The 27,747-nt window shown below is 47.9% G+C and overlaps 1 protein-coding gene across 1 annotated transcript; it reads left to right on the top strand.

Moving 5' to 3' along the window:
• The first annotated feature begins 1,052 nt into the window (after positions 1-1,052).
• LOC144108111 (uncharacterized) lies at positions 1,053-10,279 on the top strand. Its single transcript, XM_077641392.1, has 6 exons — positions 1,053-1,123; positions 3,212-3,402; positions 6,162-6,454; positions 7,635-8,087; positions 8,198-8,307; positions 10,185-10,279. Exons 1-6 carry the CDS (start codon positions 1,108-1,110, stop codon positions 10,277-10,279), a joined length of 1,158 nt encoding a protein of 385 aa, XP_077497518.1. The 5' UTR covers positions 1,053-1,107.
• Positions 10,280-27,747: the final 17,468 nt, after the last annotated feature.

The raw sequence follows: 27,747 nt of genomic DNA, 5'->3' as shown, positions 1-27,747 counted from the left end.
TTACACCTATCAATTTTCTTTCTGTAGCTCGCTGCGTCGTCCTTAACTTAAGCTGAACCATTTTCCTTAGCCACCATGTTTCTCCCCCTTAGGTGCGTACCGGTAAGGTTTCTCTTTGACGAATATTGGGAAAACTGCCATACATGATCTGAGAGAACCTGCCATATTCGTTGCACCCCATTCCTGTTCTTCCTGTCATGATCCGGATCAGTGGTCACTTCGTTGACGCTTTGGGAGGGGTTTGCTTTTCATTCTTCCTTCTTGCTTCAGATTGCGGGGCCCCGCCTCAGGTGGGTCCCGTCGTTGGCCGCTAAACGTGACAGATCTGGAACTTAATCTAGATTTTGACCCGCCGCGGTGGCTCAGTGGTTAGGGCGCTCGGCTACTGATCCGGAGTTCCCGGGTACGAACCCGACCGCGGCGGCTGCGTTTTTATGGAGGAAAAACGCCAAGGCGCCCGTGTGCTGTGCGATGGTGCACGTTAAAGATCCCCAGGTGGTCGAAATTATTCCGGAGCTTTCCACTACGGCACCTCTTTCTTCCTTTCTTCTCTCACTCCCTCCTTTATCCCTTCCCTTACGGCGCGGTTCAGGTGTCCAACAATATATGAGACAGATACCGCGCCTTTTTGCTTTCCCGAAAAAACGAATTATTATTATTATTATTATTATTATTATTATTATTATTATTATTATTATTATTATTATTATTATTATTATTATTATTATTATCTAGACTTTGACTTCGTTGTTCTTCTGCCTGGCAAGCTGTCGCGCCTGCTTGTGCTTTGGGTTGTTGTTGTTGTTGCCTAAAAAACGATAGGGCATACCCACAGTGGGGGATTGGCCAGGGTTTGGTGCAGACCCAAACAGGAAAAAGCTCATCCAGGTTTATCTGGATGGTTTATCTGGTTTATCCAGGTTCTTTGGGTGTTCGCACCATGCCATAGGCTATTTTAATTTCTTCTTTTTTTCGCAATCCTTGATACTGGCTTGGTCTACAGAGGACGACGGAGAAGAAAAGCGTCGCCATATTGTTTTCACTTGGTGCGACTGTTGGCTCCACGACGACTACCGCGACTTGCGTCCTTGACGGCAGACTCAAGAAATGGATGAGAAGCGAGGTAAGCAAAAGGCTGACCACCGAGTTAAAACTAGAGCAGACGCAGCGGGCAGGCTTAGCGCAAGATTACTCTTGCCGCGTGCAATTCGGGCCAATTTTTGAGCGCGTATTACAAATCCCTGGAGCATGACCATAAGCTTCGGCTTCCACCCCGCCTATCACGACTGGAAGCAACTTTGGTGTGTCGTCCTTGGCTTGATGTAGCTTTCGTCAATCATTGCCCATTTGTAATCGATATGCTCTTCACGTGCAACTGCAGGTGCGCGCAGAGACTATAGGCTACAACCTTGTGAATGCCCTGCACACAGTGCCGATAGGCAGTCTCTCTGCCCTGCGCTGGAGCGTCTAGATCCACGCCCGCTGACGGAAATGAAGATTCTCGGCCACTGGCCACGGTGATCGTCGGACGTGAATGCCTCTCAGGCAGTGCTCCGCTTCTTGAGGACTTCAGGCCTGCGCGATAGGCTGTGATTTTACCGAATGCTTGCTGATTTCGCACACTGACTTCATGTTTCCTGCTACTCTCTGTTCTCCCTCATCGTTATATCCCCTCATCCCTTTTCCCTTGTATGGTAGCCAACCGGCTTCTTTTTCCGGTTAACCTCCCTCCCTATGGGCACTGAAACTCTCTTAGACGTCCTATCGACGTCCAGAACGTCCATGGGACATCCAAGGGAGCTGCAGTGGCCAACCTCCCTGCTTTCCTGCTCCTCCTTCTTGCCACAGCCCATGATCATGGATAACATCCCGGCCATAGCATGCGCAGCTTCCTTTCGGTGAATGTGAAACACATACACGCCCACGCGCTGTGAGATGCAGCGTACTTTAAGGACTCCTTGGTGGCCAATATTTATTCCACAGCACTTCACTTCAGCGTCCCTCGTAGCGTCTGCGCTGCTTTGAGAACAAATCCCAGGAATGAACGATGAGGGGCTTTTTGGTACGACATGATTGTAAAAAAAAAAAAAAACTACGCAGGGGTCAGGACACAGAAGAGAAGTGGAGACGACGAGCGCAGAACTAACAACTGATTTATTGTAGCGATGCCCTTTTCCAATTCAACTGCAAAACGCATGCGCGACAAACACTACTTCCAACTAAATCATCTTATCAGGTCAAGATAGTGAAGCTCTTTCCTGTAGAGGTGCATCGATGTCTCACTAACGCACTTTTCAGACCCACAACTTACGATGTGCAAGGCTTCAATGATTTCACGTGCCTTTTTGTCCCTTGCTCGGCCTATGATATTTTGCATGCTTGAAAAGTGGCGTACATTTTCCATTTTACTTCTTTCCACAAGACCGGCAGTGTCCAGGAAAGTGCTGCCCACAGTGCGAACTCAAGTTAATCCAATCCGAGATGCCAACCCACCATTCCTAACACTTTTGTCACAGTTCACTTAAGATATATCTGGAGTTTCAAAGCGGGGTCGAGGAAACACCCTCAATTTTCAACGGTTCCCTTTTGACCCGAAAATCCTCAGCTTTTTCGTTGGCAAAATGTGCAATGCACCTAACTTTTCTTCGTACGCAAGCGCTTGGGAGAAGAACTCATTGAAAAGAAAGGACATTGCCAATGGAACGAAACTGCCGATGATAGAGAGTTAGTAGGTGCAAGTCAATGTAATTGAGGTAGAATACCAGTTGCTTAAACCAAGAAGTGAAAGCAGCTATCTAGCACTAAATTCCCAAGGTAAACTCAGGGTGCTAACGCTGGTAGTGGATTGCGTTATCTGCTTCTCAGACATGCTCAATCGTAGTCGCCTAACTCGGAATGAAGGTAATGGCTCAAACTGATCGGTGCCTGCCCTTAACAAATCGGAATTACTGTCCACCAGCTTGACGGTCAGCAACTATAATAGCTCCCTGCAACTCCTTGTTAAGCATATTCGGGTACGTAATCAGAGTGCCTTACTTAGATGGAGGGAGAGTGACCAACCTCAGAGGTTTTTTTTAGCAGAAATGGAGCTGAGCTTTCAAATATAAGCCCTATCGGGAGTTTTTCCACATAGCATAACGGAAGCTCTGATCTCTTCTGTGTTCATTTATATTTGATCACTTGATGAATTTCCTTTTGTTGGCATTCGCAGACGATCATGATAAGGGCAGCGATGGAGCCAAGAAAGATGCGGAGGAGCCCAAGAAAGATGCGGAGGAAACCAAGAAAGATGTGGAGGAGCCCAAGAAAGATGCGCAGGAGCCCGAGGAAGCCCTACCCACTCGCGGCACTCCGTTGACCAAGAAGAGGGTCAAGGGCCTGCTCGGCATCGTATTTTTCAGGGTAATTTCGAAAGCAGATTCGTCCATTTTGACCCGAGGTATGAGGCACAATTAAGGGTTAATTAAACAGACGACCTCTGTGCTGGCGAACAACTTCCTTTCAAGCAAAGGCAAGGGGTTATAGTGTTCGCCTGAAGCATAGCTGATGCAAAGTAAATACATAAATGGCCCACGCGTGCCATACCAAATGTCCCGTCTTGACTCACTTACGATTGACCAATTTCTTTTCTAATAATTCCACATGCACCGGGATGCCGAAGAGCGGTACTTCATTGCAACGCTTCTGTTGTATAAGAAACCTTCAATTGGATTGAGTCCATGGCCAGGTAGACCAGCCATTCTCTCTCTCTCTCTCTCTCTTTAACGCGACAGTCGCAGAAAAGCCGGTGTCGTCGGCGTTGGCCGTGAGCGAAAAATCCCTCCTCCTCCTCGCAATGTACGTCACTGCCCCAACAGGTAGCGGGCGACGGCAGCGCAAGGAGAGGGACGCCTGTCACATATTTCGGTGGACAACCCGGACCGCGCCGTAAGGGAAGGAAAATGAAATTATTAAGGAAAGGAAGCGTATGGAGGCAAAACGCTAAGGCGCCCGTGTGCTGTGCGACGTCAGCGCACGTTAAAGATCCCTAGGTGGTCGAAATAATTCCGGAGCCCTCCACTACGGCACCTCTTTCTCACTTTCTTCTTTCACTCCCTCCTTTATCCCTTCCCTTACGGCGCGGTTCAGGTATCCAACGATATATGAGATAGATACTGCGCCACTTCTTTTCCCCAAAGTCCAACTATTATTATTATTATTATTATTATTATTATTATTATTATTATTATTATTATTATTATTATTATTATTAAAGGCCTTCTTCGGGCCTACTAGCTCCTATATCACTGTCGCGCTTTGTTGCTAGGTTCCCGCGTTCACCTTATGGTTAAAGATAAACTGATGAAGGTAGGCCCCATCTATAATCGATCACTGTGTGCACGGGTGGGCTCTCGTGGTAATGGGCCATCTGTTCTCATGTGAATCATCTGAGCTCAGTTCCATAAATTATAAGCAGGCAGAGAATCTAACGTACGCTCTCCCGACTGTACAGTCTTGGATAAAAGTCATAAGGCCAAAGGCTTTTCGCTTCAGCCACATAACAGAGCCATTACGGCACTATCAAAGACCGAATGACCTTGAAATGCTAGCAGAAGCTTTCTTGCGGTAGGGAAGCTTCCTGCTTGACTTGTATTTTGAATGATCCGCTACACGGAGCATTCTAGGTGCGTTCATTTCGCTGCAGCTGAACGATGTGGCCTTAAGACTTTTGAGCAAGACTGTACACTTTTTAGCTGTGTGATCTATTTTAGGTTCGGTGTGGATACTGTCTTCGGCACTGTGGCACAAATGTCGTCGTTTTTCGTCCCGGAAGAGTCAGAAGGTCATCGAGTTTTGAAGCGAAAAGCTTCACTACGCTAGGCAAAGCAGTCGCCGCGTAGGCCGGAGAATGACCTTGAACGACCTTTAGCCCAACCACGTTGAGCCGTGTGTGACCATATGTGGTACAGTTATTGGTTGAACCCTTCGCTCATGACCTTTAGTTGACGTTTGACTTCTGACTTTTAACCTCTGATGTTGAGTTGACCGCCGACCTTTGACATTGGGTGACCTTTGGGTTGACCTTGGCCTTAAGAACATCTGATGGGGTGATTTGAAGCCACGTGATGACATCCGATGGGGGTGTCATAAGACCATGTGATACCACGTCACAGCCACGTGGTCGTGTGGGTATATATAGAACGGACGGCTGACGCGAGCGTGTAGCTGAGCTTCTGCAGACGATCCTCAGACGCTCAGGAAGCGTGCTTGCTTTTCGCTGAATTCCAGGGTTAGCCAGGTTAAGTAATAATAATAACAGGTTTTGGGAGAAAGGAAATGGCGCAGTATCTGTCTCATATAACGTTGGACACCTGAACCGCGCCGTAAGGTAAGGGATAAAGGAGGGAGTGAAAGAAGAAAGAAAGAGGTGCCGTAGTGGATTGCTCCGGAATAATTTCGACCACCTGGGGATCTTCAACGAGCGCTTAACGTTTTAATAATAATTGGTTTTTGGAGGGAAAGGAAATGGCGCAGTATCTGTCTCATATATCGTTGGACACCTGAACCGCGCTGTAAGGGAAGGGTAAAGGATGGAATGAAAGAAGAAAGGAAGAAAGAGGTGCCGTAGTGGAGGGCTCCGGAATAATTACGACTACCTGGGGATCTTCAACGAGCGCTTAACGTTTTAATAATAATTGGTTTTTGGAGGGAAAGGAAATGGCGCAGTATCTGTCTCATATATCGTTGGACGCCTGAACCGCGCCCTAAGGGAAGGCTAAAGGAGGGAGTGAAAGAAGAAAGGAAAAGAGAGGTGCCGTAGTGGATGGCTCCGGAATAATTTCGACCACCAGGGGATCTTTAACGTGCACTGACATCGCACAGCACACGGGCGCCTTAGCGATTGTCCTCCATAAAAACGCAGCCGCTGCGGTCGGGTTCGAACACGGGAACTCCGGATCAGTAGTCGAGCGCCCTAACCACTGAGCCACCGCGGCGGGGCGCTTAACGTTTTGCCTCCATAAAAACGCAGCCGCCGCGGTCGGGTTCGAACCCGGGAACTCGGGATCAGTATCCGAGCGCACTGCAATTTTTTTTTGTAGAGGCTTCGGTATTTACCCTATGCCTCCAGCACTTAGAACTTAGGTCGCTGTGCTGCTGACATGCCGCTGTGCTGCTCACAGCGTCCACTCGTGCCTGCTGGAAGTCAGTACAGTCCAAACCGAGCGCGACTGCCGTCGATGCCACGAGGTCCGCCGCAGCCCCCTGGACGGCGTCGCTCGGCGTGCCCCGTGCCTCACCGGGCCACCCGCACAGCCATACTCCCTCAAGCCCGCAGCAGGCACCCGCCGCAGCCGACGGCACCGCAAGGGCTGTCTCGTCGGTCCGCGCCACCGCGCTACTGTCGTGGCTGTCGAGAGGTGATCACTCCGTGGACTCCACGGGCGACTTCGGCCGCTGCAGTTCCAGCAGCCAAGTGAGGCATGCTACGAGTAGTGGAAAGCCGCCATAAGCAACCGAACTATAGTGAACTAGAACTAGTTCACTATAAACCGAACTCAGCGGCGGCTGCGTTTTTATGGAGGAAAAACGCTAAGGCGCCCGTGTGCTGTGCGATGTCAGTGCACGTTAAAGATCCCCAGGTGGTCGAAATTATTTCGGAGCCCTGCACTACGGCACCTCTTTCTTCCTTTCTTCTTTCACTCCCTCCTTTGTCCCTTCCCTTACGGCGTGGTTCAGGTGTCCAACGATATATGAGACAGATACTGCGCCATTTCCTTTCCCCCCCAAAAACCAATTATTATTATTATTATTAGTTAGCCACTTTCATTCGGACAGAGGGCCGAGAGAGTTGGCAACACATTTCAATAAAATGTATCTCATTTCATCCAATTACCGCACTTAAGGTACATAGATGAAATGTGTTACATTGTGTTGAAATGTACCGGAGCGGTGGCTTAGACTTTGATCATCCTCCTCTCATGCGGGAGGCGCGGGGTTCGTTCCCGAGTGTTGCCGGGTGCCCACCGGTGATAAAATGCGCACAAGCTTTTCCCTGCCTGATTCTCGGCTTCTTTAGACTGAAATGCTTAAGAAATGGGTCTTTGGCCCTGTCTTAATTAGAAGAAGTAACCTTGTGCCAGGGTTACTTCCGCAGATGTCGTTGCCCCATAAAAGTTTACGAAAAAAAATTGTATTGAAATGTGTTGCATTTAAGGTACATGGATGAAGTGTGCTTGTTCCCGTTTTTTTTTCTACCCGTTTGTCTTATATCCTCTCCCACACCTCTCAGCAGCGCCAGGGTGTTGGTATCTGCACTTCAAGAGCTTCCCGCCCTGGCATTGCAGCTTCCAGTGCTTTTCGCCTGCAAGGCCCCGTGTCTCCATGTTATTGATTGCTGGAGCAGACATTGATTCCGCCTGATTAAACAGCGCAAAATTCGGAGTCTACCATAAGACTCCCTGGTGTCAGACATTATGAATGATTCACTGACGCAGCTGCGGAAAGGCTTAGCACTTGCTGCAGCTGTAGATGCGAATGCAGCTTGCAGAGACGCGTGGTAAAAAGATCACGCCTTTGACGTTTTCCGCGCTATGTCTTGAAACACAGAAACGTGGCTTCACTTACTGCTACCCGGCGTGTACTAACATTTTTAGGACCGTGGGCACTACCGTCGATCTAGCAGACTTCGCAACGGGCCGCGAGCCTCCGACCCTGAACCGCGGCTTGCCTTGGGTTCAGCCACTGCCTTCACCGGTGCGCCCGGAGGTTGCCGACGTGGCTGTTCAGGTGGAAGCGAACACCATGCCCAGGGTTGCGGATTCCGCCACTCCGCCGACAAGCGAGGGAAGCCAGTGGCGTCGCAAGGGGGCGTACTCCATCGACAGCTTCGGAGGCTTTCCGAAGATCCCGCGCCAGCCCCCTTTCCGTGGCGGTACGGGGCGGTCCCTCGACACCCACCGCGCATCGTTGTCCGAGGCCGCGGGACACGAGTTCGGGCGGCGGGCCCATGGCAGCCGAGGTTCGGGCCAGGAAGGAAGTCGAGGACCAATGGGCACCGGGTCTCAGGGAGACCGCATCCCTGCCAGGGACGCGAACCGGTACAACCTGTGCGTTCTTCGTTTAGCATTTATCTCCTGTTCGTTTATCTTGAATTGCGTGATGGAATTAGGTGTCCCTGTGAATTTTGTTTCACCCCGTGCGCTTCTTTTCATTGCAGAGCGACGAAAGAGCACAGCGCTGTGCGGTTGCCGTCCCTGCCGTATGTGTTCGTTGTTTCTGCGCTGGTTCTCATCGTCCTATGCCTATGTGTGCTGATCTTCAGCTCGGGTGAGCGCAAACTCCCTTCCCCTACGGCGCGGTTCAGGTGTCCAACGATATATGACACAGATACTGCGCCATTTCCTTTCCCCCCAAAACCAATTATTATTATTATTATTATTATTATTATTATTATTATTATTATTATTATTATTATTATTATTATTATTATTATTATTATTATTATTATAGTGAGCGCAAACATACCCTGTGTTACAAGTATTGGCAAAGCTTACATCCCTTAGGGAATTCTGAAACGTGTCTTTGTTTCTGACAAACAGTGTGAATGGGTCGCGCGATGTCGTGCAGAAAGACTATTTTTCCTCTAACGCATAACAATCAGCGGAGTAGTATCAAGGCAGAACATTCCGCTGTTTTCGTTTTCTTAAAAATATGACAGTTATTAGGAGCCGCCGCTTGAAATGACTAAAAACATGCTAGTAGCATCGAGGCTACGACTTTCACGTGCTCATTTCGAACACGGTATTGAAAAGCGGGTGTGTCGCGTTCATCTTCTGCGATGGCATTTAATGAAGACTGCAGAGAGCCTCAACTGTAGCACGGCACAAAGAACTGTTTTTTGTTGGCCATCATCAACAAACCAGAATGCCTGTTAATTTTGAGCCGCCGTGCCTGAAAAAATGTAATGAAATTCGAACTGTGCACTTTTATATGAGGGACCAGCAAAATGAAATGACTTGAAATTTGTTTCCTGTTTATAGTCGGTATGCTCCCTGGAAGGCCCAGTGACGTCAACGGCTATAGGCGGAAAGCAACCGCCATGGTAGCAACAACCACAGGTCAGTCCCTAACGGTCTGCAGCACTGGCAACGTGGGATATTGGACAGAGTTTTACGTTGATGTCGTCGCAAGAAGAGAATGGAAAGCATATTACTGCGATCGCATTATAATCCACATCGGGGAAAAGAATACGTCATCGGAAGCTGAATTCGCTTATTGGCTCGAGGAAGTGACGTCAGTTGACCTAGGCATTCCCATTGGCTGAAGGAAAATGACGTCACCAAGAGGGAGCATTCCCAATGGCTAGAGGGAAGTGACGTCACCCGACAAAACGTGACGTCACTTCTGGTCAAGGGCATAAACAGGTGCTAATGCTACTGAATTGCAAATGTAGCGTAGAATTACGCGATTCTATGATTTTGTTTTTATTATGTGGCCTGTGCCTGTGTAAGGAAAGAGACGTAATATGGACAGCCGGGGGCAACCACTTGTATGTCGAATTGGATGTCGAACCAAGAATTCAAGAAATAAATGACATACGCCTATTTTTGACTACACTGCATTGCATGACGTTGGAGATTTTGATTGACGGTCAGTCTAGGCTTTGCCGCGACAAAGTAGACGGTTTATTAACCTCCCTATACTCTTTTGGTGGCCGAAAATATGGCTGATTCGAGCTTGGAATTTTTCAATATTAGGTAGTATGCATCGTCCATACAGCATCGTTATGTTACCAACTGAAAGAAAATTTTATTGCACTGACGCAATTGCTAAGAACGCGGAGAATATTGCTGCTTGGTATTAAAGTTTTTATGCTTTTATGCTGTGGGCGTGACCCTGGAGTATAAATTGCGCCAGTGCAATAAAATTTTCTTTCAGTTGATAGTAAGCGCTCGTGTTTGTGTCTCTGCCATATTGCCCCGTCTGTCGCGCTGTTATTTATGTGTAGTGAATAATATTCTGCGATGCCGATTCACTACACTTCTTTGAGCTGCGGTAAATGTGAAACGCGTGCCTCATTCAATCCGAAACAGCACTTCCTGTCGCTTCAGCGTTAGGTTCACGCATCTGCACCGGGTGTCCAGCTCATATCAGCCCCTTTAGCAGATGGTTATAGTTTTTATTTTCTCTGCCTTTTTTTTCAGGCGCAGCCGAGAACGAAACGGAGACTTTACACGGTCTCACCGTCGAAGTATCGGAGAAGGTGGCCGCCTCAAGGAAACACCGTCGAGGCATTTGACAGACATTTTGGAAGGCGGCATATTGTCTTCCGAAGCTTTTATAAGAGTAAAACTATATGTTTGGTCACATATTATACGTGTACTCATTCCTAGTGCCGTCCAATCAGGAAGGCTGTGAAATGTTACAGTATCGTCCCATACATCAGTCTTCGATGTTTTACGCCTAGAAACTCGCTGCAAACCACTGCAGCTCAGCGCAGATGTTTCCAATCTGTGTCCGAAATCAATCAATCAATCAATCAATCAATCAATCAATCTCCTTAATATTGAAATGGAAGGTACAAGACAGTTGGGGACGGATGGAGATGTGGGACTTGGGCTCTCATATATGTCGAAAATTACGACGATGTGGTTACATCAGGATGCTCTCCATTTAAGACCATGCTTGAAATATGCCTATAATATTTTACTCTTGGAACTGTACCTGTCTCTGTCTCTACAGTCCCTACTGTATTATAACTGTCTCTACAGTCCCGTTTCTTCCTTACCTCTCATCTTTGTTTTACAAGGCGGCTTTGCCGCATCACTTGCGTTTCTGCAACAAAGCCAACTTGCTGCACTTGGAGGAGAACACGCTGGCTCTGTCTTATGCAGAACTACAATGAAACTGATGCTTTGTATGAGGCAGTCACAAAACACGCTCATTTACCTTTTTCACAGTTACCTTCGGCAAATAAGAAACAGCAAAATTCTTGATCAAGAAGTTGTGGAGAAAAAAATCTTGGTTCGGGTGTTCGCCGAGATGTGAGATATTTGCTGCGCCTCAACACTCACACTGCACTGAACATTCACACCACCTAAACCTGTCAGTCCGACCAGAATCATCACCACGACATGTCTTCTAGTCGTGGGAGGCGTTCCAAACAGCTCGTGGTTGACCGGTCCCGACTGATGCGGAGCTTCGCTGGGGCTCTGGATTGCGTCTTCACCCGCAAAGGCTGTGGCGGTAGAAGGGGGAGCCTTTCTCACCTCTTGTACGACACTGCTCCAGGGCTCCATAATCTCATGAACGCGCAGTGCAGTAGGGTCATGTGGGGACCCAGGGGCCTGCGCTCCAGGAATTCCTTGGTCAAATAAAGTTATTTTTCTCTCTCTGATGTCTTTCCTTTAGACCAATGAAATCATAACAAAAACAAAAAAGTTGGCTGTGGTTTAGCTCTGGTTAACCCTAGTTGAGTTGCGAGACCTTCGTTTCCTCGGCACGTCGTCTACGCAGCGTCTCATTCCGACGCTCTCGTGAACTCAAACCGGTCTCTTCCGCAGTTGAAGAGTCACTCCGGGACGTGGCACGACTTCTAGCCGCATCTTCGTTACGACGCTTCTCGAGTCGTGCGGCGCGTTCTTCTGGCCTCTCTTATCGCGTTTTTTTCTCAGCCCCGCCGCGGTGGCTCAGTGGTTAGGGCGCTCGACTACTGATCCGGAGTTCCCGGGTTCGAACCCGACCGCGGCGGCTGCGTTTTTATGGAGGAAAAACGCTAAGGCGCCCGTGTGCTGTGCGTTGTCAGTGCACGTTAAAGATCCCCAGGTGGTCGAAATTATTCCGGAGCCCTCCACTACGGCACCTCTCTCTTCCTTTCTTCTTTCACTCCCTCTCTTATCCCTTCTCTTACGGCGTGGTTCAGGTGTCCAACGATATATGAGACAGATACTGCGCCATTTCCTTTCCCCCAAAACCAATTATTATTATTATTCTCTTCCTCGCTTCGTTCTGTCGTTGTTTCGTCTCTTTCGTACTCTCCATAACGACTACAATACACTGAGGCGAAGCGCATATATATATATATATATATATATATATATATATATATATATATATATATATATATATATATATATATATATATATATATATATATATATATATATATATATATATATACTTCGCGAAGCGACACCTCGTCTCCCTCTACCCCAGCGGAGCACATCTGGTGGAGCGAGCGGCGAAGGCAGGCAGCGGTGTCGACGGCGGCGCCATCTGTTGAGCGCGGCTGCGGTGTTGCTAGGCAACAGCGGCTCAAGGTCGTTCGTTGGCCACGGCATACGGCTTACGTGCGCGACGAGCCGAAATGGCTCGCTGGCTGGCGTAGTAAAGCTTTCGCTTTAATAACGATTTGTTATTGTAGTTTTTCGTGTCCTCTTCTTACATGATACATACCACGAGAGGGAATTGGTCAGTGCTTGGCGATCAGTGCCAAATTATAGTAGAGACATAGATGCACTGCAGGATTTTACGCATATAAGCTCGAGAATAAAGTAAAACTGGAAAAATAATTAAACACGAGAAAGAGAAGCCAGCCGTTACTTTGTAACGACTATTTCGACGCTTTTTTTCTTCCTTACTTTGCCTTTAGTCAGCCACGTCTTTGATACGGCGTCTGGCCTTGCCTTTTATTTATCATCGTTGGCTGGCACAAGCGCAGACAGCTGATAATGAAGTCAAAAGAATTATCGCCAGAAAAAGCAATACGACACACGTAGGAATGCCTTCAATGGGACCGTCGTAATTTTGGTAGACGCTTAAACAAATCTCCCGCTATCATCATCACCACTATCACCGCCGCACGAGCCGCCGTTCTAACCGCGTGAAATTCTTTTAACGTGCACAGGCGTACGCGTTCTTCCTTCCAGGCTCTTTCTCGACTGTCCGCTGCAATGAGTAGCCTGCGGGGCTTGATTTCAGGCTCTGGATCTAACCTGCATGAGGACCACGACAGCGAAGCTCAGCAGGAAAATGCGGGGCGGCACGAGGTGAGGGGGGGCCGCCTCCATAGCCGTCGTCATGGCGACGCCGGCGTCTCCACTCCAGGTTCGTGAAAATACCCGTGCCACTTGTTCTTCTGAACACTAGGATAGGAAACGCTTTTCTCCGCTCTTTGCAGCATACGAGCTATGTGTATTCGTTGCGGCGACTTTAACATCACGTTCTAGTCAAACGCCTGTCGTGTACAGTCGTGTAACCCGCCGCTGTTGGTCGGTGGTTAGGGCTCTCGGCTGCTGATCCGGAGTTCCCGAGTTCGAACCCGACCGCGGCGGCTGCGTTTCGATGGAGGCGAAACGCTAAAGCGCCAACTCCAAGGGCCCTTCCTGGGCGTACGCGCTCAGTGTCGGTGCTCTTGGCGTACGCCGAAACCAGTCTGCGCATGCGCACTGCAGGAGATGCCAGCGAGCCTCGGCGAGTAGCCGATATCTGACCGTGCTAGATATCGGTGTCAGCGCACGGGCGCTCGCGTACGCGTCGGAAGCGGGTTCCGGAATGGGAGGATTCCGGGGGGGGAGCTCGGTCACTCTTTTCTTCATGGCTTGAAGCTCTTTCAGGTTCCCCGAACTTTTCTTCGCGGTTTAAGTGGTCCTTTCATTGCCCCCAACGCCTTTTCTTCATGGCTTGAAATTCTCTCCGTAGGGTCGAGAGGGGAAGCAAGCCAGCACTAGGAACATGGAACGCGTGAACACGTCTTGACGTTCACGCGAAAGCTTCGACATTTTTTGCTCGATAGGTTACTGCGATTTTCACCATCTCTAGTGGCTTACTATCAGTAAGCAACCTGAACCTGCTCAAGGTGTTTTTTGTCGTGTCATGAACAGGCGCCAATAGACTTGTCCTATCTTGATCGATGAAGTGTTTGCACGTGCGATATTTCGTCTCGTTTTGATAGTTTTATAATTATTTATTTTTTGTTCTTATGCTCTTAGTCAACGCCTCTTTGACTTAAGTGCCGATAGGTTCACGCGCCTGCAGCCTCGTGCATTGTCTTAGCGTGAACACGCGAGCGCGCTCCGGCGCGCCAGTGCAACGGCTGCGGCCACATAACGAAGCAAACAGGCGCAGGTGTAGAGGGGCATATATGGGACACTTGCTGTCGTCTGCGCCCTCTGCTCAAGCGCTGAGGCGAGTGCACTCTCGAGCGCTACAGCAGACGATGCGAAGCACCTCCTCGAAATCCCTCTGCGCACTGCGCCACATTGCTTCAATCTACGGCTTTTCTGGCAGTCTGCGGAGCGCAGACGTTCACTTAGTGTTCACATTAAGAATGTACGGGCCTGAACGTGCACATTTCGGCACAAAACGACAGTTAGTAGTGGTTCAGGTCCTCCTTGTATTGGTCCTTTGTCGTCTGTGCGGCGCATCGCGGATCGTAAAAGTCCTTACAGTAACAACGTCGCTGCGCTCACTGCACTTTTTGTGGTACATTTTAACCTTGCAGGATCCCAGAGGGGACGACCTAGGAAGACACCTCTGAGCCCTAGACGATCGGCGCCTTACTTGCCGTCTTCTAAACACTCCGCGGCCATTCCGCCTCTTAGTGATTTTAAGGCATTCCTCAAACGCCATCGAGATTACTACAAGAAGGTCCGCCGCACAGTAAGTATTCACTAAGAGGGACGCGTGCTTTCGAGAAGAATTTCGGAGTAGCTTTGCATATTTTTGCGCCTACTCACTTTCTTTGCTGTTATTCTCAAGCAAGGAAATAGTCCTGTAATTTGACAGAACCACGGAATCTAAGAGCAGAAAAACGCAAACTCTAGCCACTCTATAGCTCTGCGGTGTCCCCACTAACGTGCTTCAAAGTGAATTTTTCTAGTCATCTATCCGTTTATGCGATTTCGTCAGTGAGGCGCCTCCTGGCGGATGGGTATTGCAATTTCAAGGTTGTAGAAATTGTATTGAGGCGAAAAGCTTTTGCCCCGCCGCGGTGGCTCAGTGGTTAGGGCGCTCGACTACTGATCCGGAGTTCCCGGGGTTCGAACCCGACCGCGGCGGCAGCGTTTTTATGTAGGAAAACGCTAAGGCGCCTGCGTGCTGTGCGATGTCAGTGCACGTTAATGATCCACAGGTGGTCGAAATTATTCCGGAGCCCTCCACTACGGCACCTATTCCTTTCTTCGTTCACGTCCCTCCTTTATCCCTTCCCTTACGGCGCGGTTCAGGTGTCCAACGATATATGAGACAGATACTGCGCCATTTCCTTTCCCACAAAACCAATTATTATTATTATTAAAAGCTTTACTACGCTAGTCAACACTGTGCTTCGCGCGAGCCGGCGTATGTCGGAGGACGAGTGACGTCACGCACGGCGCAGGTGGCCGCCACCGACTCAGTAGCCTGACCTTTCGCCGCTGCCGCGTTTCTCTCTCTCTCGCTCCCTAGTTACTACTGCGCATGCGCCACTAGTAGCACCGAGCCAACAGGTGTTCCGCCGCTACGCAGCGCCATGCCTTTCCTCAAAAACCCTACTTTCAATTATAATAATAATTGGTTTTGAGGGAAAGGAAATGGCGCCAGTATCTGTCTCATATATCGCTGGACACCTGAACCGCGCCGTAAGGGAAGGATAAAGGAGGGAGTGAAAGAAGAACGGGAGAAAGAGGTGCCAGTAGTGGAGGTGGACTCCGGAATAATTTCGACCACCTGGGGATATTTAACGTGCACTGACATCGCACAGCACACGGGCGCCTTAGCGTTTTTATGGAGGAAAAAAATCAGCGACACAATTAGCAATCCTGCTCTGGGGAGCACGTACGGCCAGCTGTTCAGTATTTTCATGCAGTTCGTCACCGAAACACACCAACCACTGTGCGCGCTCAGATATGAGCTAACAAGAAGGGATCTTTTCAGCTGCGCCGCTCGCAGGTGTCTACTCTGACGTCTCCATCGCGGGCGCTTTTCCGGGGACAGGCTAGCCCCAAATAAGAGCCGCGGGGGTGCGACACCGGGTGGCTGGTAAGTGAGCATTGTGCAATTTGTTCACAAACTCTCCATAGAACTTGCATAAATGGAATCGCTGCAAAGCGCTTGTCCCCCTGAGCGCACACGCGCATGAAGGCTGCTGAACCTCGCGGCAGGTTGCAGTTGTGAACCGCAATATGCGAGCAGAGCTCTGACAAACTTGGGAGTGCGAGTAAATCGTGACGTGTAATGACGTCACTTTAGTGTAGCCTTTATCTCTCCAGCCTGCGGCAGCGCTTAGGACTACCTTATGCGAAACAACGCGGGAAAATAAAAATTGGCAGCACGAAAGAAGACGGACACTTGAACTTACGTTTCTTGGGGGTTCTTGGGAACATGTGGGAACAATCGCAACTTGTCAGCGACAGTTAAGCTAATAGTGTATTCGCACCGACTTGCTAGCAAGAAAATGGCTTGCGTATAATACATAAGCTCAAAATAAACGAAAAGCGTGCTGCAGAACACAAAAACAAAACAAATTGTGAGTTTGTGTGCAAGAAAGTGATCACGTCGAAAAAAAAAGTCCAAAGAAATTACGACGTTAAAAGTGAAACAGGAAAAGCTCGTTGTGACGTAAAAATGCGTAGTTATCAGTGAATCCACTTTTTTTAAAGCAGGATTCTCAAAGCCCCAGGCAACTTTTTGCATGGAACACTCGCTTATTTGCGTGAGCGTTTATTAACCTTTAGGAGAAGTGATTTACGAGATGGAGGGGGGGGGGGGGGGCTTTGTGTAAGTCCTTCTGTATACGCTCGTGTGCCAAGTAGCCCAGGTTGTTGTGTGACCCTGTGTGTGTTCGCCCCACATTTTTGATTGAGCGTACATTTCTTTCTTCAGAGGATATAGTGTGTAGCTTATCGCACGCCTGAAAGTTTTGCGCCCGATTTTAGCGCGTACTCCGTTTTTTTTAATGAAATGCCAGTTGCGAATTCAGCTCAAGGCCCTCGCATTTGATGTACAGCCTTCGTTCTCTCAGCGTTCATTATCAGGGCGATAAAATTAGAGCTGGCGTTGGGGGAAAAGCTTCGCGCATTGTCACACTATAATTCAGGATTGTCGGGAGGGTTATAGCGTCAGATGTTGAGGTGTGGGATGAAAAATTAAAACGAGCTAAATTTTCCCTATGACGTGAAATTGACTTAAATGATATAAGTGTGTAAAGTAAATTAATTACACTGAAAAGAAAATTGCGGGAAATAGTTTGGAATCAAACCCGAGACCATTGGGCAGTAAGAGCCTTCGTTCTGTCCGCGTTCATTGTCAGTGTGTCTTGTGGTATATCACGGTGTCTGGTATGCCTACTGATGTATGCTAATGAGTGCGCGTAATTAGAAAGGTACTCATTAAGAAATGATGTAGTAAATGAACGTTAACGCTGTGGGGTCATATACTTAAGGCGAACGTGGAGGCTTACGAAAAGGGTTCGGCTTAGGTTAAGGACAACGCAGCGAGCCATGGAAAGAAAAATGGTAGGTGTAACGTTAAGAGACCGGAAGCGGACAGAGTGGGTGAGGGAACAAACGCGTGTTAATGACATCCTAGTAGAAATCAAGAGGAAGAAATGGGCTTCGGCAGGGCATGTGATGCGAAGGCAAGGTAACCGCTGGTCCTTAAAGGCAACGGAGTGGATTCCAAGAGAAAGTAAGCGTAGCAGGGGGCGGCAGAAGGTTCGGTGGGCGGACGAGATAAAGAAGTTCGCAGGCAAAGGGTGGGCGCAGCTGGCAAAGGACAAGGCTAATTTGAGAGACATATGGGAGAGGCATTCGCCCTGCAGTGGGTGTAGTCACGGTGATGATGATGACAATGATGGTGAAATGTTCCCCTATTTGTTCCACCACGAGCAAGAACCAAGCTGTCTATAACCTTTCATTTAACTCCAAAAAGCAAAGCGCACAAAATACCGCCTATTTGAATTGCTTTGGGTCTCAAGTCAAGCGTTCTTTCAGTTAAAAAATAAAAATAACGAGGCATATAAAGAATCGTGTAAAGAATTCTTTCGCTGTCCTTTACGACGCACCAAAAAGTTGTTAGATATACATTTTTATTAAAACTGCCTAACTAGAGCTTTTAGTACATGGATGCTTTCGCTGTCCTTTACGACGCACCAAAAAGTTGTTAGATATACATTTTTATTAAAACTGCCTAACTAGAGCTTTTAGTACATGGAATGCGGTGAAAGTCTACATTCTAGGCTTTCAGTGTCTATCGTCTCCCAGGCATTAACAGCACCAAGTGTGAAATTATAAATTATCCCTGTATAATTATAGGAAAACACAATTTTACAAGCACCCAGAGTGAAAGTGTGTAGTATACTTTATTAGCGCACATTGTGTATGTTGTTGCCATTGCCGCCAGCGATCTTCGATGTGTTCGGCATCTCAAAGCAATTTACGCGTTTCTGCAGTATAGCATAGACCGGTGTTAGCGAGACCACAGCTGTAAGCTGCTGCTCTTATCGGTCTCTTGCAGTTGCTCCAGGCGCAAGGCGGCCAAGAAGCCCAAGTCCTCCGAGGTATCTTGCGGTATGTCACCCCTTGTTTTGCTGGACACCATAAACATTGTGGTATTAATCGCCGGCTGTAATATTCGGACAATTTTATGCAACGGGTAATGAACTGAGTGTGTCCCAACTCCACTGACTTAGCACTTGGATATTGTGAACCCTGTAGTTAACCAAAGCTGATGAAGCTACAGCCGTGCAAGCAAGGACGCATTTAAAGTTCAGAGGACACTATTGAAACCGCGTGATAACCATTAAAAACAAGCCAGACTTCCAGTAGCTTCCAAATATTTTTAAAATTTATTTCACACTTTTTCTGGCCAGTGATGATGAAAATATTTAATGTGCAAGGGCACTTTGACCAAACAGAGCGCTATGGGACAGAGACGCATTTTTAAGGCAGTTCACCGCGGTGGAGCCAAGCACCAGGCCAGGGGAAAGCTTTTAGCTATCTGAGACCAGTGGGTACCCGGCGGCACTGGGGTTCGAACTCCGTACCTCCTGCAGACTAGGTGGATAGTGATACGACTAGGCCACCGCGCTTCGGCGAGTGAGTGCTCACACCACAGGCGTACGCGAGGGGGGTGGGGGGGGGGCAGTGGCCTGTCTAATAAATATGGAGAAGGGAGGCACAAGTTTGGTGCCATATATTCCAGCGCTACCCAGCAGACATATGAACGGGCAGTACCGTGAACTTTGACCTCCCCCCCCCCCCCCCCCCCCCCGTTATGGAGCGACCTTGCACCCTTATGGGTCACCCTCGACTTACACCGAGTTAATACGAGATAAGCAGGGGAAGTTTTCACCGCTTTTGTCGTTCTACAATCTGAGCAATTGATTGCAGCCTCGAAGTGTGCGGACTTCGCGTACTCAGTTTGTCCCCTCACACGCACACTAAATGGAAAAAGACTTAGCGTTCGGGGCATCTTGATGAGCTATAAGCTGTAGAAAGTTTTCACCGTTAACTTAGGTTTTATGCTGCGAATACGGTTGCAAAATAAACTGTGCCAACCTTGTCCAGCCTGCCTCCATTTGTCAGCACTGGAATGGAATGGATTTTCTGCAAAATAAAATTAAATGTGTGTTCGCGGCTTTGCTGGCTCTGCAGTTGCGGATATCGTATCTGGCTGCATATTTGGTGTAACGAACACTGGTGCTTCAGGTTCGCATTACAGCTGTGAACGCAAACTGCACCGAGTACTCCTATCATGCGTGGCGCAGCACCCCGCATTTATTTCCATATTATTTATTTGTGCATAGTGTATATTACCCCCTACCCCTATCCTTTCTGACTATCGTTCCTACCTTTCTTCCCCACTCCTGTCCTTTTATTCCCGCTAGTTGCAGCTCAGGTGTTTCAGGTTCTGATTGCAGATGCCGCGGCTAGCAACATCTTTTTTTCATTGTTATTTTATTATAAATAGCCCCTAAGAACAAAAACAACATATACGTGCCTAATTCCGATCGTTGCTAGAGACCGAATGGGGTATTTGTGTATCCTTCTTCTTCCACCTTCTCCACGTCAACCACCTGTATCCACCTTCTTCTTCCTTTCCTCTTTCACTCCCTCCCTTATCCCTTCCCTTACGGCGCGGTTCAGGTGTCCAACGATATATGAGACAGATACTGCGCCATTTCCTTTCCCCAAAAAACCAATTATTATTATTAGGGTTGCTTACCAGCGACGTGGCCCGTCAAGTTTTGGAACCCCGAAAGGATATCCTAGCGGCAGTTTGAAGAGTTCAGTTATAAAGATTTATTCGGGGTTCCTCGTTCAAGAACAGTAATTTTTCCTCACCGCTCAAGTGACCGAACAAATTACGTGTACGATATTCATTTTTGCGGTTTCTTATCCGGAACTTGGGATTCTTGCTCCCCCCCCTTCTACTGCAACTGAAGTTATGGGCTGATGGCTCATGACTTAAGTGCCTATATCGAACGAAATAAAGTAATGGCACTTATCTTTGTTCTTTTATGTAGGTAAAGAACAGCCACCGAGCACTGAAGAGCTGACAGAGGCTGATGAGGACGTGTCACTCCAGTCACGTGTCAGCAACGCAATTTCCGCCGGACTGAATGCTATCTTTGATCTCATCAGCCTCCTCATCCGAAGAGCTTTCCAAGCAATCCGCGGTAAATTCTTTCATCGGACGGATGTGTGCGAATTTTTTTAATATCATGCCATGCACTTAGAATTTTCGTACTGATTTTTTTCTGGTTTGGTTCCTAATGCCAGTTCCCTTCCTTGCCTGTAAGGATCTACCGTTTATGATGCCTGCAGATATCAAGCCTGTTGCCGATAGTTTTGGTCGCGGATGTAGTGACAGCAGGCAGGCATAGCAGTATACCGAAGCTGTTCATTTTGGCGAACTTATCTGCCCTCATCGGAAGTGGAGCAACTAACAGACTGCGATCGTCGGTGTCACAATGGTCGAGGCTCCCTGCCACGCTCTCTTCATAACGTAATTGAGAGCTTGCCAGGTATTGGGCGCAGACATTCGGCCGTGATATTCAAGAAAAATGTGCAGGATGACTCGCCTTTGCGTGATGAACAGAAAGTTATGGTTAAAGTTATAGTTAGAGGTGCGCTAGAGGACAACTTTCTCTCTTTTTACTCCTATGTAGGAGTATTTGTGTCTAGAGTGTACTTCTCACGTTCTCGACTGTGGTGTCACAATCTGAGGTTGTACTGAAAATTGAACATTTTGACAGATTTGCCTGTCTGCTTGGGTTTGACTGTACGCATCTCCAACCAAAAACTTTAATTTGAAATCCAACGTTTCGGAGCCGGCTCGGCTTATTCTTCAGGGGTGACTGGGGGCAGTAGCTAGCGTAACTGCGGAAGGAGGTTAAGGCTGTGAGTCACGTTGTCGGACTGTGGGGAGGCGCTGAATGGCGACTTTTCTTTGGGTTGCAGAGCGAAGTCCGTGTGCATATACTGCAGGCAGGTTTCCTTTTGTGCGGTTGAGGATGTTGGGGGTATAGTTAGGATATGCCAGAATTCGAGTACAAGCCTTTTCCTGGTAATTTGTTTCGGTTCAGAAAACACTGGTTTCGCTGAAGTTGATGCTGTGGTCTGAGTCTTCGGAGTGTTTGGCTACAGGACTGCGCTCTCTTGGGAACTTGCGGACGTCGTTTTTATGCTAGCTAAGTGCGGTCGTACGAATGGTGAGATGGCTGGTCTCGATCTGGTCCGTAACAGGATTTCAGATTGCGTAGAATAGATCGCGTTCTCAAAGTTAGAGTGAAAACTTGGAGGTCCTTGCAGAGGTCCGCATACTCCTCGAAGAGTCAAGTACAAACAGCGGGTTGGCGTTGAACCATTCAATGATTTGTGTCGTGCTTGTCTTTTATTCTATGGCTGGAATAAGTGCATGGAGATCAGAAACGTTTGCTGTGATTCTGCGGCATCATTTCTGAACGGCGGCAAATTTGAACCAAAGGGACGTTATATTTATGCCAAATGACAAAACGCAAAGACGTCTCCTTCTTAACGTGAACTTTATTCGGACATTTTAAATAAGTTTCGGAGGAAACTGCTTGCTACAGACGTTTGTGAGACGTTTCGGTATAGCGAAAAACGTATATCCATTTGTGGTCGTTTAGAGACGTTTGTAAGACGTTTAGTATTGCGTGGATGTACAGATTAATGTTTTGCGGTTCTGTGGAGCTCAGGTGTAGCCCTTGTTGCTGATCTTTGCAAAGCGTCGAGTACCTTCACACCTAGCGGGCCTGCATACTCGCTTAGGGTTGCTCTACCATTTCAGAGAATGCTGAATATATGGTCTTGAATTAAATGTTTCTCTTAAAAGTGCGACTGATATTGTTCGGGGTAGTTCGGATGTGCCAGGATTCGAGTAGGAGCCTGTTGAAGTGGACTATGAAATCATTTCATTGGCAACCTCTGCGGCTACCTCAGCGCAACGGGTCTTCATTCCTCCTTTTAACTTTCTATCTCCTGCATTCCTTCTCCTTTTCTCAACTTATGCTTCACGGCACACTTGTAAAAAAAAAATGTTTAATGTTATTATTAGTACTTTATCCATAATAAAACAAAAACGGAAGTAAAATATGTTTCTAGCGGTGGCATGTTATTCAAACGCTTAATTAGAAAACCTACAGGAATGTTATAAAAACACAATTAAAACATGATAACGTTTAACCAAAACAAAAAAGTAAAATTGTAATGTTTCCATGCTGTTAGAGAGAGAAAAAACTTGGGTCGACATAAAGATTGAAGGTAAAAGATTCTTTTATCAAGAAAGGAACACCTCCGGTGCCGCACACATGCTGTTATCCCTCCGTGTGCGGTAATCCTCCCCCGCTGTCTTACCCGTGCAGAGGAGGTTGCGCTTCGGAGGATCCGGGTCGGGGCTGCTCTCACATCTTTCTTTCCTCGGCATGGGTGTCCGATATGCAGAGGTGGGCAACCTCATGAGGTCGACCTCAACCTCCAAATGGCCTCAACCTCACGTTGTGACTTGAGTTTGAGGTGAGGTCGGCGACGGCTCGAAATTTTGTGAGGTCAGCAAATCAGACCTCAACCTCAAGCGTGGGTTTGAGGTTGTGTGAGGTCGTCATTCGGTGAGGTCGAAGATTTGAGGTCGAGGCTTTTTGCAGTTGCCACGTCTTACTCCGACGAGTGCCGCTTCCGAAGCTGAGTTGCAGGGCACCGCCGCAATGCTCATGCAGTGATGACGCTTGCTGTTCGGTTTCCCCTGTTTGGACAACCGGATGCCACAGTTCCCTCTTAGCTTCCGGTGCTGCGCCGTAATGTCTGTTCAGTCCGAGGAAGACGCACCCCTCTGGTCTTCCCGGAAGGAGTGTTACTGTCACAGCACGCCACTCTCCCTCCCCCTTGCCCCGCTGGCGTAGCACCCGGCTGCCTGCCGGTCGGCTCAAACTCCCGGGAGCGCGCAAAGCACGTAACTAACGTTGACCCGCGGTAGCTTTGTTTGATGCCGCAAACAAATAAGTTCAGTCCAACAAGCACGCCATAAATTCGTCGCAGCGCGGATGGCCCCAAGCAAGACTGCTTCGTGTTCATGCTCGTTGCCGGCGCTGACCTCATGGCTCTTGCCTTGCAGTAGAATAAAGGGGATCCTGCTGTAGATTACAAGCTGACTTAACAGTAACTGGAGTAGTCGGCACAGGCGAGATAATGTGATTCAGGTGGTTCCCAACAATGACACCTGCTGATTTGATTTAAAATGCACGATGTCAGAAAAGCCTGTAACACCGTCGAAGCTTTTGATCGGTGACTTCCCCTTTCGAATTTCACACTAATTATGCATGTTCCCGTTCCATAATGCAAGCACAAACAAATATAATTTCGCTTTTTTATCCTTTGAATAACCTCTTTGGTCTCCTGTTCCTTGTTCCTTCTCGGAAATTCGCTTATTATGCCGAAATACCACAACACGAGGCGAACGCACCAGCGTAGCGGTGTTGCAGCGGAGAAAAAATTCAAAACTATAATGAATGCATGATGATGTGGTAGGTGATTCCTTTTCCTTTTTTTTTTAATGAAGATGTGTGAATGGAACTGATTACATGCTCGCGCTGTGCTGCTCAGTCGCTGTTTCAAACCTTTTAATATAACGTTTAATGGGGCACACTGTTGTTCGCTTCTGTTTTTAGTATGCCATTTTTGTTTGCATGTTTCTAATCATTCTCTTCTTTTTTTCTTTTCTCGTATGGGATCAGTTAGGTTGACGGCCTGCATTGCAGACGACCAGGCACTACCCTTTATCTTTCCTTGAACTATTTTGCAGAGACCCATCGTTCATCTTCACGTCTTCGCTGAATGCTCGCGCGGTGCCCGTGGGTAAAAAAACGTCGAGGATGCTTCTGTACCATTGATTAGTTCAGTTTTGAAGGAAAACAAGTGATTGAAATAGCAGCTTGTCTCTGACTGGTTGACGAAATGGCACCCAGAATTCTGTTGAGGCGTATGAGTACTTAGGCGTTTTCTTTCCCCGGGGTAGGGAGAGGGGTGGTGGGTGTTTGTGGGGGGCTCGGGAAAAGATTTTGCTGTGGGGAAACTTGAGCGGAGAGCCATGGTGCTCTTGACAGAGAGAACGGTTCACGCTGCCCATTCTAGGTCAGTTGTTTTGACCCGTGTGATTTTAATAGTTGGCACAGTGTTCGAAGACGTAGTCTAGCCCTTTCTTTCAAAATGCCGCGGGTTCACAGAGTCATCGGAGATTCCCCAGTATTTCGATACCATTACCGTCGCCACCTGGAGGGAAGTGGCGCAGACGGGGGAGGGTCTTGACCTCCCAGGAACATCCTCATCCTTAATTATTAGCTTGAGGTATTCCTATTTTCCCGCACAATAATTGTCTTCGGTTGCTGGGTAATGTACAATATTTAATCAATATTCTGGCAACTTTTAATTTGGTGGCGGTATATCAGACTTCCCTGGGCTCATAAGGATACACTGTTAGAATCATCATCATCGCCATCATGATATTTGCAGTATGATATACATGAGAACTGGCGCGTTTACCTGCTGGACAATCCGAATGTTCTTAATGTGGGCCGGGTTGTGGGCACTCTGTAATGCGTCATGCGCATGTGTATTAATGTGGGATCCATATGGATCTTGGAATGGGGTGGAAGGGGGTGGGATGAGGGCCTGGTATGACGAGAAATTACATCTTTGTCAAGTGAGTAGGTGTGATCTCATATTATAGCGCCGTCACGTTACCAGGTTCGATGGCACATTACATCGCCGTCACGTGACCTGGTATGACGTCACACTCATATGATGTCATCACTAATAGTACCAATTAGTCTTAGTGTTACCCAATTATATTAATTAGCATTGATTAATTATTTGACGTCATCATCATCGTCGCGTGACTCGTCGGCTCGTGATGTCGCATGGCGCCGTTTCTTGCGGATACTTTTTTGCGGATGTGACCTGGAAAGTGTGCTATCTAATGCTTTCGCATTAATAAAAGAAGCCGCTCGCTTCTACACCGACATAAATACAACGTGCCTCTGTTGGTGTACTGCATGCAGTCGCAGCTTGTTAAGTGTTTTCGAAAGCAACATACAGAGGACTGAAAAGAGCATTCTCGCTATGCCGGACAGAGCTAGAAAATCGAAATATACTGATATGCGTCTGCACAACCGTCGCATTGGAAAGTACATCGACGAGTATCGTGTGATATCTCCCCCCTCCTCCCAATTTCTGGTAGATGGTGTAGAAGGGCTGTGTTTGTCAATTGCCGGTTCGTGTGTGAATGAGCGAGATGCTTCCAATACGAACAAGTATGCAGGAAGCAGGTTGCCAAGTATTGACACATATAAAGTACTCGCCGACGTACTGGTGGTAACCGCGCATGGGACACCTCTGTCCGCAGGCCATATACTCTCTGAGGGTTCATCCCAGATTATAAGCTTCTCCTATCGCGTGCACATCAATAGTGTCTGTAGACACCTTATTAAATAACACCATCATTTTAGCTTTCCTGTCTCACAGGATTCTCAGAATTGTTTTTAACTGAAAAACTTCTTAATCGCTTTTGCTTTGTTTTTCGTTAGTTTTCTGAGGTCGAGCAGCCGACCTCAACCTCACAATTTGAAGTTGAGGTGAGATTGAGTGAGGTCAGCAGTAGCCCCAGGAAAAGTGAGGTGAGGGCGCCTAAGGAGACCTCAACCTCAACTGATGATGTTGAGGTTGAGTGAGGTCGGCAAATTCTTTTTCAGGCTGAGGTGAGGTCTAGATTTTTGAGGTGAGATGCCCACCCCTGCCGATATGTAAACGCGAGGACATCGAAGCCGTCATTCACCACTTACTCGGGACTGCCCAGCTCTCAAGCCTACAAGGATCCGACACCTGAAGGTAGCGGGTCTTATTACTCCGAGCAACCCTGCTTCAAATATTGCCCGGACGCAGGTACCATACAATCGCTCACTACTGGACTTCATAAAATCAGCTAACCTTTTTGTAGCGATAGCTACACTACGGTAGCATTTCGAGCCTTCAGCGTGGCGGCACCGTGGCGGGGGCGGTGCCGCCACGCTGTCACGTGGTTGGTCACGTGGCACGGAGCAGCTGCCGACGCCGCAGCGCCGTGGCTGATCACTAGGTTGGTCACGTGACCAAGATCCACTCGGCCAGCTGTAGTTATCACGTCACTCCAGGTTTTGCCAAAGCTAAACCACCGCTAATTTTTTCATTAATCATTACTGCACCCTTCATCACACCTTCGCCCATTAATGCCCTGAGGCAGTAAATCTAAATTAAAATGTTTGTTTTGTTCATTCACTTGCACCGAGATGCGCGAAAGCATACAGGCTTCGGGTGACGAATGCCGGTGGCACAAAAAGATCCACTTCAGAAGTGACTCCATACTACCCTCGAGTAAACTTATCCACGAGAGGCAGTACATGCCGCTGTATGGTTGCTGCTCTTTTCCTTTCAATTAAAAATTTCGCTGCAATTTTCCCCGTTTGACCGCTGTGACAACACTGGAGTGAGCCGACAACTCAATGTCACAACAGATTGTCAATAACGAAGGAGTGATTATACCATCAAGAATTTATACAATGTCACCTCTCCACACTTCCCAACGACTTTCGAAACCCGCCGAGTGAGTCAAGCGCTATGAGGAGCATGTCTAGACTCCAAGCACGTTCTCTTGCGCCACTCTGCTGCTTTTAATAAAAAGGCCTGGCCGACAGCCAATCGTCGTGTCCCAGCCGCCGCCTCGACCTTCGCGAGAGGCGACCTAATTCACTAATAATTAACCACGGACTTTGTCACGAGCGTGGCACGCTACCACTCAAATGCCTCGAATCAAAAGCACGGCAAAAAGCAAAAGCAGACAGCGTGTGGAGCTTCATTTTCGTTGACCGCTTTAGTGTGGAGACTACGTCGGCTAAACGCTCCAGCACCGAACTAAAATTAAACTCTCCGCAGAGCGACGCTGCAAGCAGAAGTGTGGTCTGAATCGAAGCAAGCTCTTGTTGCGAACAGCTATATTCTGGACAAACACAGAGCATTTATTCACGAGAAAAACGCGAGAATGATAGCTGACAAAGTCACAGCCCCGTCCTCGCCATATGTTTATGGTTACTTTCAAATAAGTATTCTTCGCGCTGTAGCCGGAGTACTGCCACAAATACAAGCGTGCAAAACTCGCGGTGGCTGAAGCGTAAATTTTCTTGTTCGCCTTTTACGAGTTAATAATAATAATAGTTTTTTGGGGGAAAGGAAATGGCGCACT

The sequence above is a fragment of the Amblyomma americanum genome, chromosome 10, assembly GCF_052857255.1.
Source record: "Amblyomma americanum isolate KBUSLIRL-KWMA chromosome 10, ASM5285725v1, whole genome shotgun sequence".
NCBI lineage: Eukaryota > Metazoa > Arthropoda > Arachnida > Ixodida > Ixodidae > Amblyomma > Amblyomma americanum.
This window is presented reverse-complemented; position numbering and strand designations above follow the sequence as displayed.